This window comes from Salvelinus sp. IW2-2015, linkage group LG18 (assembly GCF_002910315.2).
Source record: "Salvelinus sp. IW2-2015 linkage group LG18, ASM291031v2, whole genome shotgun sequence".
In the NCBI taxonomy this organism is placed as follows: domain Eukaryota; kingdom Metazoa; phylum Chordata; class Actinopteri; order Salmoniformes; family Salmonidae; genus Salvelinus; species Salvelinus sp. IW2-2015.
In genome coordinates this window covers 48208769-48226827 of record NC_036858.1, presented here as the reverse complement: position 1 = coordinate 48226827, position 18059 = coordinate 48208769, and the positions used below count along the sequence as shown (strand labels likewise).

Below are 18059 nucleotides of genomic sequence, written 5' to 3'. Positions count from 1 at the left end.
TGTGAATAAATAACACTTTGTGGCACAAAAAGGGAAGGGAAACAAAAGGGAAAAGAGAAGAAAATTGCCATACCAACTAACCCTACATACACTATTCTTCTACTTGGCCTTATCTGATCCTACACCAGGCAGACATCCTTGGATGATGGGACACTGTTGTTCCACACACCTCGTAACTCTTCTGTAGTAAAATCTCGTAAACCCAAGTATTTCTCTGCAGCTGCCACCACAACCTCTATTTTCTGTGACACGTTCCATTTCTGCAGTACAGTTGATTACCATGGATATGAATGCTAAGAAAACAACCTTACTGAAGCACATGTTATTTCTATCACTCTGTATTGGCCTTGTCCTCCTCACAGGGATGCTCTCAGGATCCCTCGCCCTGTAATCATCAAGACATGTATTTCTTTCTTCTTCTGCTTCTTCTTCTTCTGCTTCTTCTTCATGTGAATTTACGGCATACTAGACGCTATGTTGCGTATTGCTGCCTTTCGCCGGTCAGAGTGCAGATTGCACATTTTGGTCACAAAAAAGGGGGAAGGTGTCAAATTTTTATTACACAATCATCTAACCCTGCACCTACAGTATATACTAACCCTGCACCTATATACTACTAAAACTCACCCTCTCTGGATCTCTCTCTTCGGGCCTACTCACTGGGGGGCTCCCAGTCGAATCCCTCACCCTTGGGCTATCCTCTACTCTCCTTACTGCCTCAGCATATGAAACCTTCCCCACTCGAACTCTGGCAATCACAACTTGTCTCTCTCATACAGGACACTTCAGATACCCAGCTTCATGGGTGCCCCCACAGTTTACACACAGTGCTTTCTCAAACCAAACTGCACACTCCCTCTGACTAGGCCCTCCTGCACACTTTCCACATCGTGGGATCTCCCTTATACATACTGCTGCCACATGTCCGAATCCTTGGCACCTAAAGCACTGTAGCGGTTTCCGAACAAACACCCTCACCAAATAGCTAATAGACTGTACCTTAGCCTGACCTTATCAGGTAGAAACTCCATATCAAAGCTCAACAAGACAAACAGGGTATCCTCTGTCTCACCATTTTCCCCGGGTCTGCATCTCACCAAATGGCGGGCGTCACAAACACCAGGAACATTCTTTCTCATTCACCTCTACACGTATCCACCTCTACACTGATCATTAATTTGAGCGGGGAGCAAAGCACGATGCAGGCTGAGCCCCGTAATGTGTGACGCGGAGCAACCGCTGCCTCCTCGCGGCCTCTCCCTGCCTGCAACTAATAATTCTCAATCGGATAACTGAAGGTCCATAGAACATCAAGACATTTCCTTCTTCTCCGAATTCTACAGTAAGCAAGAGGAATCAACCATTTGACATGTAATGACTATTCTATCTCAGCTGGAGACGCCATTATACAGAGATTGCTGCATGAAAACAGTAATCCAGTTGTTTCATCAAAGTGACGGAAAGGGTTTCAAACCTCTCTGGTTTCATGCTTTTTTTGGTTTGATAAGTTAAGACATGTATACCAATGAATTTCATACAGAGATAAGTCATGTGCTTCAAAATGAAATACATTACATGACCAAAAGTATGTGGACACCTACTCGTCGAACATCTCATTGCAACATCATGAGCATTACCATGGAGTTGTCCCCCTCTGCTGCTCCACTCTTCTGGGAAGGCTTTCCACTAGATGTTGGAACATTTCTGCAGGGACTTGCTTCCATTCAGCCACAAGAGCATTAGTGAGGTCGGGCACTGATGTTGAGCGATTAGGCCTGGCTCGCAGTCTGTGTTCCATTTTATCCCAATGGTGTTTGCTGGGGTTGAGGTCATGTCTCTGTGCAGGCTAGTCAAGTTCATCCACACCGATCTCAACAATCCATTTCTGTATGGACCTCGCTTTGTGCATTGTCATGCTGAAACAGGAAAGTCTGAAGCACAGAATCATCTAGAATGTCACTGTATGCTGTAGAGTTAAGATTTCCCTTCACTGGAACTAAGGGGCCTAGCCTGAACCATGAAAAACAGCCCCAGACCATTATTCCTCCTCCACCAAACTTTATAGTTGGCACTGTGCATTGGGGCAGGTAGCATTCTCCTGGCATCCGCCAAACCCAGGTTCATCCGTCAGACTGCCAGATGAGGAAGTGTGATTCATCACTCCAGAGAACGCGTTTCCACGGTTCTAGAGTCCAATGGCGGCGAGCTGACGCTTGGCCTTATGTATGGTGATATTAGGCTTGTGTGCGGCTGCTTGGCCATGGAAACCCATTTAATGAAGCTCCCGATGAACAGTTTGTGTGCTGACGTTGCTTCCAGAGGCAGTTTGGAACTCAGCGGTCTCGTTCTGTGAGCTTGTGTGGCCTACCACTTCGTGGCTGAGCCGTTGTTGCTTCTAGACGTTTCCACTTCACAATAACAGCACTGTTGACCGGGGCAGCTCTAGCAGGGCAGAAATCTCACAAACTGACTTGATGGTGGCACATTGAATGTCACTGAGCACTTCAGTAAGGCCATTCTACTGACACTGTTTGTCTATGGAGATTGCATGGTTGTGTGCTCAATTTTATACACCTGTCAGCTATGAGTGTGGCTGAAATAGCATAATCCACTCATTTGAAGGGGTGTCCACATACTTTTGTATACATAGTGTAGGTACTTTTATTTAATGGATTTTAAAAGCTGCTGCAGTTTTTACGCCAGATATGTAATAACTACAGTGGGGTCTGAAATTATGGGCAAAAATGACCGTTTAAAATAAATCATTAAAATACTGAGCTATATTGTAGTCCAAAAAATTGGGAGGTTATATTTATTTTATACTATTAACTTTGCTCAGAGAAAGAGATTTGAGTTGGAGAACACATTGAGAGGGATATTAGACCATTCCTCCTTACAGAATTCTTGCAGATCCTTGATATCCTTCATGTGTGCTTATGGACTGTCCTCTTCAATTCAAACCACAGGTTTTCAATTGGTTTCAAGTCTGGAGACTGATATGGCCATTGCAAAACATTGATCTTGTGGCCAATGAACCATTCTTTGTGGATTTTGATGTGTGCTAAAGATCTATTTGCGGCCAAGTTTAAGCCTCCTGACAGAAGCAACCAGGTGTTCGACTAAAATATCATGGCACTGGGTAAATTTCATGATGCCATTGATCTTGACAAGGGCTCCAGGACCAATGGAAGCAAAATAGCGCCATAACATCAAAGATCCAACACCATATTTTACAGTAGTTATGGGGTTCTTTTCTACTCATGCACTCTCATTTCAACACCAAACCCACCACTGGTGTGGATGGCCAAAGAGCTCTATTTTCATGTCATCTGACCATAGCACCAGTTCCAATCCAAGTTTGAATGCCGTTCAGCAAACTCCAGGCATTTACATTTGTTGGATGACATGAAAATAGAGCTCTTTGGCCACGCACACCAGTGGTGGGTTTGGTGTTGAAATGAGAGTGCATAAGCAGATAAAAACACTCTAACACACACATAACATGCACACACATTAATACTGACTCTACACACACACACACACACACACACACACCCCCCCACACACACACACACACACACACACACACACACACACACACACACACACACACACACACACACACACACACACACACACACACACACACACACACACACACACTTCCCCAAAACACATGTAAATATTGGACTATAAATTGTTCCTTCCTGTATTATGCTTATACTAAAATGTTTATTCTATTCTACTGAGCCATTAACTTTATGTTCATATTCGTATCTTTTCTTATTTCTTATTGTTGTTGCATTGTCGAGAAGGAACCTGCAAGGAACCTGCAATCTGTGCATTGGACAGTGTATACCATGTGTATCCTGTACATACAACTAATACAACTTGAAACTTCAGCCATCCATAGAGCCTTCAATAGACTATAATAGTGCAGCTCTTGTCACAAGGATGCATGTACTGTATGTTTTCATGAGCACTGACCCTGTATATAGCTTACTTACTTTCTCGTGTTCTTCTTATTYATTTATTGTTTTGTTTTTGTTCTACTGTGTAATGCTTTATTGATTACTGCATTGCTGGGTTTGGCGCTAGCAAGACAGGCATTTCACAGTACTTGTGCACGTGACATTAAAACTTGAAACATATATTTGTTTAATTTCTGAATGGGCAACTCATATGATTGATTTTAAACTCATATTGGCATGAGGGTGATGGTACAAATTTCTGATTGAATAAATGGCCGTTAAAAAACAAGGCTATTTAAGTGACTGCCACTTTAAAAGCTGTGAAGGTATTAGCATTAGGTTCTGTCCAGTGTGATTGCAAAATAATCCAGTGAGCTGTGAGTAAAAAAAGGGGAAAAACTGAAAAAAGCTTCAGCTTGTTGTCCTGCCAAGTTCTGTAAAGGGAGCCCTGCCCGGTGAGATCCCTATTTCTGTGGCTCCCCCCTTTTCCCCTCTTCCCAGATCCCTCTCTTTTCCTCTCTCCCTCTGCCCTGATCACTCTTTTCCTCTCCTCCCAATCCCCCTCTTTTCTTATAGCCTACTGTGGATAGAGAGGGAACAGGGACACATCTGGTCCGCTGGAACTGAATCTGGAGAGAGAAACACCAACCTTTCACACAAAGGTAAGGAAGACCTAACCATTCAACAAGATCACAGGCTGAAAAGGTTGAGAAGTTTCAGTCGTTTGACTTTCGATTATTCTAATAAGGTTTTCATGTGATATGTCGGTGAGTAGACCATTGATAATGCAGGGTTTTACATTGTTATACTGTAGCAGAATGGGGTACAATACTTTCTTAACTATTTTTCATTCACCACTTTAGGAGCTTTAATGCATGTAGGTCACTGCACAGAGCTCTGTTACAGTTACCTCATAATCCGATCTTAATGTTTTCTCACATTGTTTGGCCATAAGCAGGGAAAGTGTTTGGCCATAGGCAGGGAAAGTGAGGGGAAGACTGATTGTATGGTTCATCTGCCTTCAATCATCACATCATAGTCACTTTCCTTTCACAGGTTATGGTGCATTGTCCAGTATCCAGTGACAACTTGGCACTGCAACTTCAAACCTCTCACTACAGCTAATAATAATTATCTTGTTGTGATTTTGTTTGTATTCCGAGTTCAATAGATATCATTAGGACACAATCTAATTTGTTGGCTTGGGACAGTCTTCAGCACAAAACAGTTTTTGTGTGTTCTATTTTTCAGCTAACTTGGGTTCTCCTGCTGTCCCCTGCAGATTGACGAGGGATGTGTCTGCCTGGCCGGCACGGCAGCAAAGTCAATCTCTGAGTGTGCACAGAGGGACGCATCTCCCAGACAACATGCAGCGTTGACTCTCCTGGTGTTCACAGCTGTTGTGGACTCCACCTGCACCCACCTCTCGCTCTGACGTCTCTGAATACCAACAAGGAGGAAGACACAGAAAGGCAGGCGGGCCGGCATTATGTTGGAGGAATTCTCTACCAGCAACACAGACGGGACAGAGACGCGTGCCGAGAAGATAGATCATGGGATTGTAAGGCACAGGAGCCCACATGGGACCCAGCGGAGAGTTAAAGTCCAACTACACTCTGATGACACAGATGCATCGCCACCGCCATTCCAACCGGATAAACACTCCAGCAATGGCTGCCGTTCAGTGGAGTCTCTGGATGCTGGATCGAGACAAAGAGTGTGTGTGACTGTGCCTGCCAGTAAACCTTCAGGCTGCTGCTGTGGCATAAGCCGCAGGAAGGGCCTTGGGCCTTGTGTACTGTGCTGCAGCCAAAGTAAACAGATCACAGACGTCTGCAATGACTCTGACAGTAACACTCCAGTCCAGAGAGCAGGGATCTCACCTCAGACGTACACAGCAGATAAAACAGGATATGTTACACAGAGCATTGTGGGTACCGTAGTACATCATGGTACAGATGTACGTAGGAGTGTCAAGGAGTTGGAGTCGCAGGAGTTGTCTCCTCTGTGTAATGCAAGGACACTCCCAGGTAGGGGCAAGAACTGGTTTCAGGGCTTGCTCTACTCTGATACCTCCTTAGGTGATAGAGGCATGGAGGCTGTAGAGGGAAAATTGTCAGGCTCAGCATCCTCAGTCCCATCTTCCCCCATAAGAGTCGCTACGGGCAGCTTCGCCTTCTGTCTCGTAGAGGAGATGACGTCATCAACAGTCGCTGACACCAGCTGTGCCCACGAACTCAGAGATGGGCACATCAGCCCAAGGGGCAAGGCCAAAACGCAAAGGTGCTCTACACTGGCACTCCTTCCCAACGGCTCTCCCAAAAGCCCCACAGCTTTGAAGATGGCCTCAAACAATAGGTTAGGATTTGACTGCGAGACTGAGGATAGCTTGGTATATAATAAGAGGGAGCGATCGACGGTCCTGGTCCGTAGGTTCTTGAGGGATAACCAGAGGGTGAAGAAGTCTGTGTGTACAGGGACTAGGGCAATCATCAGGACATTACCCTCGTGGAGGATCAGTGAGGAAGCGTGGGACGCTGTCTGCAGAAGGGACCGTTTCTCTGGGCCTAGTGAATACAGTCGCTTGAGTGGATACAGTGGGCACAGTTCAACCTCTCAGAGTCTACATCTGCAAGCATGTAAACCTCACCTTGGAAATAAAGGAGACATGTTTTTTGAGGTAAGAACATACACACAGTTAGCTTTCATGGTTCCATTGAGCAAAACTGTGTCACTTTTAGTTTAAAATCTACTTACTACCCAGGACTGCACTGGACACACTCACACTTCACACACACACACACACACACACACACACACACACACACACACACACACACACACACACACACACACACACACAACACACACACACACCACACACACACACACACACACGGCGGGGCACAAAAAGGAAAAATGTGTGTGAAATCCCCTGCTACAGTGTGTAATAGTTACTACACACAGTGCAGTGTGAGACAAAACTCACGGAGCTGCAGGGGAAATGGGGGTTGGGGTAACCGGGTAGGAGAGCAAAGGGGAGGGGTGGTTAAAAGTTAAGTAGAACACTAGAGGCCTGTATTATAGAGGGTGTGTCTCAAATAGCACCTTATTCCCTAAAGTGCATTACTTTTCAACAAAGCCTTATGGTCAAAGGTAGTGCACTATATAGGGAATAGGATGCCATTTGAGATGTAGAAAGAGGGTCTGGGATTGCTTCTCTGCTCCAGTGGGTACACACCCAATGGAAAAGTTAGGCTACACCATTACATCACAATCACTTGGCAGATKGTTACAGTCTTAACCATGAGAAACAAATAAAGTCAGTGGAAAACAAAGCACACACACTCCAGAGTTTGTTTTTAAGGTGTTGCCGAGTCAAAAACAACAAGCTTCAGGGGAAATGAAAGGAATAACTTACATACTTAGCCTACTTATTGGTCCATAATTTGCTAATGGTTTGGCTGATAGACCCAGAGCAGGTCAAAATATTCATAACCTGTATGGAAAGAAGAACCTCTGAGATAAGGATGATTAGAGWAAACTGGTGATGGTGATGTTTGTGTTGACTTCGAATAAATATATTTTACCATAATGGAAATAAGCCTTCGGGCTATATTTTGTTTTTACCCTCAATCATTTTGTGTGTATGTAAAGTTAATAAAACAGGATGTGTGTACAGTGGTCCCACACAATAAATAGTTTATGAGTACATTCATAAAGAGGGGGATGAGTGGCATAAACTCAGAGGGGTTATGGTGCTTTAAAGTGTCAATCTGGGATAGAAACCAACTGCAGACCTCATTCAGTACTAATTCTGCAGTGGCAATAGACTCCACCCTGCCGGTAACAATACAGTGGATTAGACTGCCACCTAGTGGTAAACTACATATTGGTACTGCCCACTTGAATCCTTGGAACAGAGAAGTGTCCAATCTGGAAAACACTGCTGTTTGCTTCAGTCAAAGCAATAACACTCCTGATTCAACTTATCAATAAATAACAGTCTGCCTTCAATACTTTATTAGTTGAATTTGGGCAATAACATTTAAATCTAATTCCGGTAAACTAATTGCACTTCTTTGAAAATAAATTATATGGCTGATTTAAATGGTTTCTTCTTTTTTTATTACAATGAACCTGCAACAAGATAGCTCAGATGTGTGAGTGCCTTTTGAATTTTGATTTAACTGGCAGCCATGGAAATTGAATTAACTCCAACTCTTGTTGTACAAGAGGTATTTGTACCAGAGGAGGCTGGTGGGAGGAGCTATAGGAGGACAGGCTCATTATAATGGCCGGAATGGAATCAATGGAACGGAGTCAAGCGTGTGGTTTCAATATGTTTGATGTGTTTAGTATGGTTCCAATCATTCCATTCCAGCCATTACAATGACCCTGCCTACCTATAGCTCCTCCCACCAGCCTCCACTGATTTGTGCAGAACCACCACAGAACTCAGCAGAAATAAGACTTTAAGATCCTGGTTAAGTCGTTTCTGTACAAAATAATGCCAGAATCTATGTCAGTAATCAGGTGATCAAGGTTAAAATAGGTCATTTTAGGGTTGGCTGAACTCATAGAAAACACAACACTTGTTACATACAACTTTTAACTGTGGGTCAGGGTTAAGGACAATTCAGAGAATTATTAGGGGAAATTCTGTGAAAGAAAACATTTCCATTGAAAATAACAGCTAGGCAATTGAATAAACAATTGTGATTGGTAACTGTGTGTGCATGTGTGCATGTCCTCTGTGTGTCTTGAGTGCACTCACTGCCGACCAATGCGTTAAAATAAGGCTTTGTTTATATAGTAAAGAGATTTTCACCCATCACCCAAACTGCAGCCTTTCGTAGGATGTCTGTGTGGCAAAAAACATTGCTGTCTTGGTTTTGAAATACATTGGGATCAAATGTATTTACAATATGATATAAAAGATGCAGGCATATGTCTATGAGCTGCAGACCTGGGATATATATATAGTTGTAACCAGGGGCGCAACTTTGGTTTTAGAAGTGGGGAGGACATAATCTTTTTATTTCTATATATATATATTTTTAATCCTGTAGGATAAACACTCCAACCAGTCTACCCGACTTCTCAGAGACGTCCGCATGGTCCTAAAGCACACCGATGCCTCGTTTTGTATCACATTCCAATGATAAAACTGGGGGGGACAAAAATGCAATTTMAAAATGTGGGGGGGACATGTTGTTACTGTTATCATTCTCAGTATCACTTAACATTAGACTGTTCTTGTGCCTGTGTAATAAAACTGTAATTACTTTTGGAGCAACCTTTTATTAGCATGTTGTTACATAATGCTTTGGTAATTGCATTTTATTGCATACAAATGCGCTGAGAGTTTTTGTAACTACTGTACACAAGAGGAAGTGACTGTGCTTTATTCCACTTATGTAATAATTTCATTATTTATGCAATTATAAAGCAATTTCCAAAGTCCTATGAAACAACAATGCTGCTATTGTAATAATTACAAAATTACTACACATGTATAAAAACTTGATGTTAAGTGTTAAGTGTAACATAAGTGTTACCTTATGTCTCACTCATTGTGAAAATATATTTGTTAGTAAATTTGATACTACAGAAGTGGTCTACTATAATGTTGAGGGGATTCCATGTCCCTTATTTATTTCATTCTAGAAAATAGGCTATATTAAGATTAATATCTAAGAGCCCTCCAAACCATGTGCTTATGATCATATATTTAAACTAATCAAACTAAGTGCTGTAATTTTTGTTTCTTCATCAAATATTTGGCAGACATCAAATACATTTTTGTTTTTGTTTTCAAACAACTTGCATATATTCAAATACCTTCAAATATTATTTGGTTTTCTGAGAGGTATTCAACATTTTCTGAGAGCTTTATTTGAATATCAAAGAAAATAGTTGCATTTTAGTTGAAACTCTATATAAACTATATTTGACTACCTTGAGTATTTGAAAAGTTTGTCTTTTCAAATAAACAAAAAAAGACAACTATTTTCTTCCCAGATCTGATGAGCTGTGATAATTTATCCCTGTATATTTTAGTTGAAGCCCAAGGCATCTTGTATCAACTCCTGTCATCAGGGAGTTCTGACACCAAATCATTGCAAGAAAAAAAACATTGTATTGACCTGGCTGTTTTTAATGCAGAACTGAGAACTGTAATTAGTCTATGCTTCATATTTCATATCTATCTGCAACACTTACCATTTTGCCATAATGAGAGAGAGAGAGAGAGAGAGAGAGAGAGAGAGAGAGAGAGAGAGAGAGAGAGAGAGAGAACTATTGAATGAACCAACAGTAGAGTCATTGGTGAATTACATCACAGTGGCTAATACTGGCTATGTAGTCACTATAGTGGTTTACAGTAGGAGATGAGAGATGGTGATGTGTGTTTTATATATAAAGGTAATGTTATTTTCCTAATACCTCTTACTAATGTCCAGTCTCCCTAACCATATAAGGGGAGCTGTCCCAAAACTCTCTCTCTCTCTCTCCCTCTCTCTCTCAGGTTTCAGACATGCTCTCTCTCTCGTGTCTCAAACATATCTCCCTCCTCTCTTCCTCTCTCTTCCACTACAAACTGGAACATACAGACATGACACGACTATTCTGGATTTACTGACTTTCACCAATTTTGGATGCTGTATCACATTAGGCATGATCTTCTAATGTAAGTCAGAATATATTTTCTCTTYCTTTCAGATGGTTAATTCAAAGAAAGCACTAGTACTTTACTAACATTTCTACCAAACCATGCATACTATAATCTTTGCTATTCATATCAGTGGGGATCGCTCAAATTAGAGTATGATTGTCTTTCTGATGGCAAATGTGGGTCCAATTTGTCGGTCTTCAGACGGCTGGAACGTAATCCGAGAACCTTGATACTGATCAACTGTTTTGTAAAACCCTACCAAGCATAGTGTTGCTTATGGCAGTTGCTCATGACAGTGTTGCAAGGGCTCCATACATGTTCTTCTCAACTATCATTTCACAGGGTTTCATTAGAAAACATACAGTACATGCATCCTTGTGACAAGAGCTGCACTATTATAGTCTATTGAAGGCTCTATGGATGGCTGAAGTTTCAAGTTGTATTAGTTGTATGTACAGGATACACATGGTATACACTGTCCAATGAAATGCTCACTTGCAGGTTCCTTCTCGACAATGCAACAACAATAAGAAATAATAAAAGATAAGAATATGAACATAAAGTTAATGGCTCAGTAGAATAGAATACATTTTTTAGCATAAGTATAATACAGGAAGGCACAATTTATAGTCCAATATTTACATGTGTTTTGGGGAAGGGGTGTGTGTGTGTGTGTGTGTGTGTGTGTGTGTGTGTGTGTGTGTGTGTGTGTGTGTGGTTGTAGTGTCGGTGTGTCGTGTGCTGAGTGCTGAGGTGCACAGAGAGTCAGAGCAGGTGGTCAGTCAGTCTCAAGTGTTCAATCACAGTCTCATGGCGTGTAGATAGAACACATCTCCTGAGAGCCTGTTGGTATCAGACCTAATGCTCTGATACTGTCTCGCCCAACGGCAAGGTCAGTGAATCAAATCAAAATCAAATTGATTAGTACAATGTGTTGAATACAACAGGTGTATTACAGTGAAATGCTTACTTACGAGGCCCTAACCAACATGCAGTTTAAAAAAATACGGATAAGAATAAGAAATAAAAGTAACAAGTATTAAAGAGCAGCAGTAAAATACACATACAGGAGACTATATTACAGGGGGGTAAGCGCCAGTACGAGCAGTCATATGCCCTTCCGGTGCCGCGACATTACCCCCTCAGTATTGGGGTTATAGATAGATCATCCATGGTGTTTAGTTTGATATTGTAGAGAACTAATCACCTGTACATTTTGGTAGGTTATTGAGTTATTAAGTGACATACAACATTACGAGAATAAGCCCTCAGCACTTTGTATATAGAGGACCGCTCAAGACGGGCGGGGGGGTGGGGGGGGGGGGGGGGGGGGGGGGGGGGGGGCCCGAGCGCTGCCTGGTTGGCCGCGATTGGGGGGGGGCCTCCGGGGGGGGGGCCATTGCAAATAGTCTGAGTAGCCACATTTGATTAGCTTGTTGTCTCGGTTTTCCGATGCTCTTATGCGTCTTGGGGGTAGAAGCTGTTTAGAAGCCTCTTGGACCTAGACTTGGCGCTTCGGTACCATTTGCCATGCGGTAGCAGAGAGAACAGTCTATGACTAGGGTGGCTGGAGTCTTTGAACAGCTCATGGCTGGGGTGTGTGGTGTCCTTGAGGATGCTGCAGGCCTTCCTCAGGCACAGTTTTGAGTAAATGTCCTGGATGGGTGGGGGCACCCGCTGGAGGGCCTTGCTGTTATGGACGGAGTAATTCCCACACCAGGCCGTGATGCAACCGGTCAGGACGCTCTCGATGGTGGAGCGGTAGTATTTGGAGAGGACCCAGGGTGGCATGCAGTACTTCTTCAGCTGCCTTAGGAAGTAAAGATGCTGTTGTGCCCTCTTGATAAGAGTGATGGTGTTGTTGGTCCATATCAAGTCATCGGTGATGTGGAAGCTAAGGAACTTAAAACTGCTCTCTCTACTGCAGTCCCATTGATGTGGATCAGGGCATGTTCCCTGCTGCTTCCTRAAGTCAACAATCAACTCCTTTGTTTTGCTGACATTAAGGGAGAGGTTGTTGTCCTGGCACCACAATGCCAGTTCACATACCTCCTCCCTATAGGCTGACTTGGCATTGTTTTCTTATCAGGCCAACAACCATGGTGTCGTCAGCAAACTTGATGATGGAGTTAGTGTCATGCAAAGCCACTTAGCAAAGGGACACCCCTGGGGGCCCCCTGTGTTAAGAGTCAGTGTGGAGGAGGTGTTGTTGCTGGTCCTGACAGCCCGTGGTCTGCCTGTCAGGAAGTCCAGGATCCAGTTGCAGAGGGTAGTGTCCAGACCCAGGGCTCTGAGCTTGGTGTTGAGCTTGGAGGGAACAATAGTGTTGAATGCTGAACTGTAGTCAATGAACAGCATTCTCACATAGATGTTCCTCTTGTCCAGGTGCATTAAGGCTGTGTGAATAATGAAGGAAATGGCATCATCCATGGAGTGGTAGGCAAATTTGAGTGGGTCCAGTGTGCCTGGCATGCTGGCCTTGATGTGGGCCATGACCAGCATCTTGAAGCACTTCATTATGACCGGGGTGAGTGCGAAGGGGCGATAGTCATTTGGGCATGTCCCCTTGTCTTTCTTGGGGACTGGGATGATGGTGGTCTCCAGGAAGCATTTATCAAAGGTAGTAGGGTGTTCTCTCTCACCCCTCTAGACTAAACATACAGTATGTGTTCTGCTTAATTTAAACAGACAGAAATGTATAAACTGACTACATGAGTTCAACTTTTAATATGTGAAAGGTATTTGACTGACACTTAACATTAATGTAACATTTCTAAAGGGGTTGTAAAGAGTTTATCAGTAGTTTAAAGACAGATGGTAATAAACAGTTATTACTATTTGAGAGAGAATGTTATTGGTTTAGACCTACAAATCGTTGTACAAGTACTAGCAACAAGCTGAATGGAAAGTAGTACTACAACTCACTTTCTTCTTTCAAATATTGAAACTTTACAAAATTGACAAAACCAAATATAAGAACACTGTGCATCTCAATAACCAAGGCTTTCGTCACCTGCTCTGAAATGAACAGGTATATGCAAATCCTAAGGCTTCTTCTAACATACAGCTCTCACCTTCCTCATGATCAGTACATAATGAAGTGGATGAGGAGAGGACACCACTATAGACAATTGTGATGCACCCTATGATCATGTTGAAATCGACCAAAATCCTTAGCTTTGAGTGAGAATGACGAGATACAACCATTTGACAAATGAGGTCCATTGACGGCCATTCTCCCCAACRTCTGTGGAGGCCTCTGGTCCAGCCCAGCTCATGCTGGGTCATATTCATCATGGCAAAATGTTTTTCGGAAAAAAATGTCTTACGGATAACAAAAATAAGCTGTTCTTATTGGACAAATCCAGGGAGCTGATAAACAACCAGAAATAACAATTGATTTTCTGGTTCAAAGCTAAACTTAGATATGTGTTTTTGGTTGTCAAGTCTATTAGACCATGGCCATTTCAAGCTTATCTTTCTAAAAAAAATGAAAGGTTATTTCAGAATATTTATGCAAATGTATTGGCTAAGTTATTGATCCCACTTTGTAGTATACCCCTCAGGTATAGACCCTCCCTGTTTAAGTCCGTTTTCTTACGTTTGGTGCCTAATGAACATGACCCAGAGTTTGATAAAGCATGTGGCCGTGGAGCCTGTGGAGCCTGTGGAGCTGTGCAGGTATCAGACTGTCTAAACATGGCTGATTGATCCTTGATAAGGATGGAGGCCGGGCCAGGCCAGTCCGGGCAAGGGGACGTACACGTCCTGGAAAACAAAATATTTAGTCAGTCCTGACGCTCTCCAGACCTGAGATGCATGCCATAGAGAGTGCTGGAGGAAAGAGTAAGTCACTTGAGCATTCAGATGATACAGTCGGTATGCTAAACTAAATGATGCAAAGCCTGGTCTCAGATCTGTTTGTGCTGTCTTGCCAACTCCTATGGTTGTTGGTCATTGGCAAGACAGCACAGACACAACTGGGAGTCTGGGACGAGGCTAGCAAAAATATGCTAACTTTGTCAAAGGTAGACTGGAAATAGGACATCATCATACAGTGTTTCCCCTACGTTCATTGCCCACCGCTGCTAAATTGTTGCCACCGCTGCAAAAAAATATGTAATTTTTTAAATATATATATTGCTGTCGATACGCGCTTTTACATTAATAGTCGTTTGCTCAAAGACTGGAAGCCTATTGGAAGAACTAGCATGTCATTGCGCTAATGCTAGTAGTAATGCACCCCACCCTTGTCACCACTGCTGAAAGAAATCCTAGGGGAAACACTGTTATCATACAATATGATTGGGGCAACCGTCGGGGTACAGAAATCAACAACAGCACAATTCAAATCTGTCAATACTGATGCTATTGACTTTTACCAATGTAGCCATGTCTCAAGGCTTTTATGTCTAACAACCTGTTGTGTATGATATCTGCACATAGATATAGAAGTATGGAGTATGGAAAACATTCTATAAGAATTAACATGTGTGTGTGTGTGTGTGTGTGTGTGCGTGCGTGCGTGCGTGCGTGCGTGCGTGCGTGCGTGCGTGCGCGTGTGCGTGTGTGTCTGGTGCATGCATGTGTCTGTTCATTAGTGCATTCATTCATGTGTTGGAGAGAATAACATAATTTATGACTATGAGTTCCATACCCTTTAAAGGAACCGAAGGAGGATAAAGTGCTGTGAGGATGATGTGAATATAATTTCTGAATATTCGACTCCAGGGAGTAAATATTTGGTTTAGCTAAAGCACAATGTCTGTTAGGCTCTGCCAGCTGGATCCGCTTCCCTGACTTCTCTCTCTCCTCTCTCCCCATACTGACTAACAGCCAAAAGGGACTGGAGAGGGGTGGTGGTGGGGTGCGGGCTGGATGTCCTGGGTCCTACGGAGGGTTGGTGGAGGTTTGGGGCTAGAGGTCCTCAGGAGGGGTGGTGATGGTGGTGGTAGGGGGTTGCTCCCTGTCTCCTCTCGCTCTCCCAACACTGGGTAAAATACACAGTCGGGGAGGGACTATGGTGGTGGGCGCCCTCCAAGGGTGCTGCTCCTGACCTTCCCTCTCATCTTTCCACATACTGGCTAACAACCATCTCCCCAGGTTCAGAGGGTTTAGATAAGCAAAAAGGTGTGGGTCCGCACTCAAAAAGATGTCTCATAAAGCTTACTTAATTTTTTAATGTTTGTATTATTTTTACAGGATCAGAGGGTTTACCTACAGCCAGTGGTGTAAAGTACTTAAGTAAAAATACTTTAAAGTACTACTAAATCTGTACTTTACTTTACTATTTATATTTTTGACCTTTTTTTCACTACATTCCGAAATAAATAATGTACTTTTTACTCCATAAATTTTCCCTGACACCCAAAAGTACTTGTTACATTTTGAATGCTTACCAGGACTGGAAAATGGTCCAATTCRAACACTTATCAAGAGAACATCCCTGGTCATCCATACTGCCTCTGATATGGCAGACTCACTAAATACAAATGCTTCTTTAGTAAATTATGTCTGAGTGTTGGAGTGTGCCCCTAGCTATCCGTAAATAAATAATAAATATAGATATTGTGCCGTCTGGTTGGCTTAATGTAAAAAAATTGAAATTATTTATACTTTTACTTTTGATACTTAAGCATAAATTATTTTTTTTTTTAATGAATTTAAGACTTTTACTAAAATAGTATTCACGTTTACTTGAGTCATTTTCTATTAAGGTATCTTTACTTTTACTGAAGTATGACAATTGGGTACTATTTCCACCATCTGCCTACAGCTAACATGCAACAATGCTACAATGTGAGAATTGAAATACTTACATGTCAGATACACAGATCAGAAACGAAAGCAATACATTTCTACTACTGTCTCTCCATGTGGTCTGACCAAAATTCCTGTTGCTTGATTAGGTTGGTTCACATCCATCAGGTTTTCCCATGTAGCTAAAAAGCTTAGTACTGTAGGTCCAAGAGCCAGGGACAAGGCAGAGAGGGGGGTGGGGGTTTAAAGGTGTTTGTGACACAATTGTTATGGGGCTTTTGGTGCACTGTCTTTAGATGTGTCACCTAGCAACAGAAGAGCCTCTTCTTCATAATGGCACTACTTTGTTGACTGAGAATCGTTGTTAATATCACAACTATCATTTTCACAATATTTTAATACTCAAACAAATGCATTAGACAAACAACAATGTATTGATATTAGACTAACTGCCAAGTTGCATTTCAGAAGCAGACAGACACTTCATATAGATTTTTGTCAGGCTAAAATGGAATACAAATCATTTAATATGTACATGCAGAAAGGGGTAAAGTGACTATGCATAGATAATAAACAGCAAGAAGCAGCAGAGTAAAAAAAGGGGGATCCAATGCAAATAGTCTGGGTAGCCATTGTATTAACTGTTCAGCAGTTTTGTGGTTTGGGGTTAGAAGCTGTTAAGTAGCCTTTTGGACCTAGATTTGGCCCTCAGGTATCGCTTGCAGTGCAGTAGCAGAGAGAACAGTCTATGACTGGGGTGGCTGGCGACTTYGACCATTTTTAGGGCCTTCCTCTGACACCGCCTGGTATAGAGGTCCAGGATTGAAGGAAGCTTGGCTCCAGGGATGAACTGGGCCRTACGCACTACCCTCTGTAGCGCCTTGGGGTCGGATGCTGAGCAGTTGCCATACCAGGCGATGATGCAGCCAGTCAGGATGCTCTCGATGGTGCAGCTGTAGAACTTTTTGAGGATCTGAGGACCCATTCCACATTTTTTCAGTCTCCTGAGGGGGAATTGGCCCACACACAGTGTTATAATAGCACATTTTATGAGAAAGGCTACTGTATGGAGAAAAGTTTTTAACATTTAGGGACTACTATCTGAATTTGTCCAATGACAACGAAGATAATTGTTTTCCGTAGCAAAACGTTTTGCCTTGCTGAACACGACTATCTTCCTCTGTCTTCCCAGGCATGCCATGCTCTGAGTGCTGAAGTAAGGGTGGCCAGATCCGGAGAGCTACTCCTTTCTTCCAGGAAGCTGCTGACGTCTGCCGAGAGGAGGGATCTGTGTCGTAGGAGGGCCACATTGCCATGGCCAGGAGGAGGAGGGGCGTCTAGCTACCGAGCAACCCTACAGAGGACTGACGTTTCTACCTACATTTCAGGGACCCTCCTGGAAGTGGTTCTGTCCATCGGCAACAGGGGAGACAACGACTCTCCTCCCTGTATCACCACAAGTCCCTTGGGCTGGGCTGTCCTGAAAGGTCCCATAACCAATATGAATCTTATGAAATTCAAGTTGAATAAGCATTGAATCAAGTCAGCTTACATAATAAATTAAATGACATGTATATTAATCAAATGTGGTTAAAATACTACCTGACTTATCAGAGAGAAGGATAGAGCTATAGCCATTTTGCATACACTTA

General features: G+C 42.8%; 1 protein-coding gene across 1 annotated transcript in view; it reads left to right on the top strand.

Moving 5' to 3' along the window:
• The first annotated feature begins 4482 nt into the window (after nt 1-4482).
• The window catches only part of LOC111978664 (1-phosphatidylinositol 4,5-bisphosphate phosphodiesterase epsilon-1-like), a 46020-nt gene continuing 32443 nt past the window's right edge, over nt 4483-18059 (top strand). Inside the window, exons 1-3 of the mRNA XM_024008861.2 lie at nt 4483-4633; nt 5223-6651; nt 17600-17894. Of these exons, the coding sequence (XP_023864629.1) occupies nt 5461-6651; nt 17600-17894 (1486 nt within the window). The 5' untranslated portion in view covers nt 4483-4633; nt 5223-5460. The remainder of the gene's footprint in view (nt 4634-5222; nt 6652-17599; nt 17895-18059) is intronic.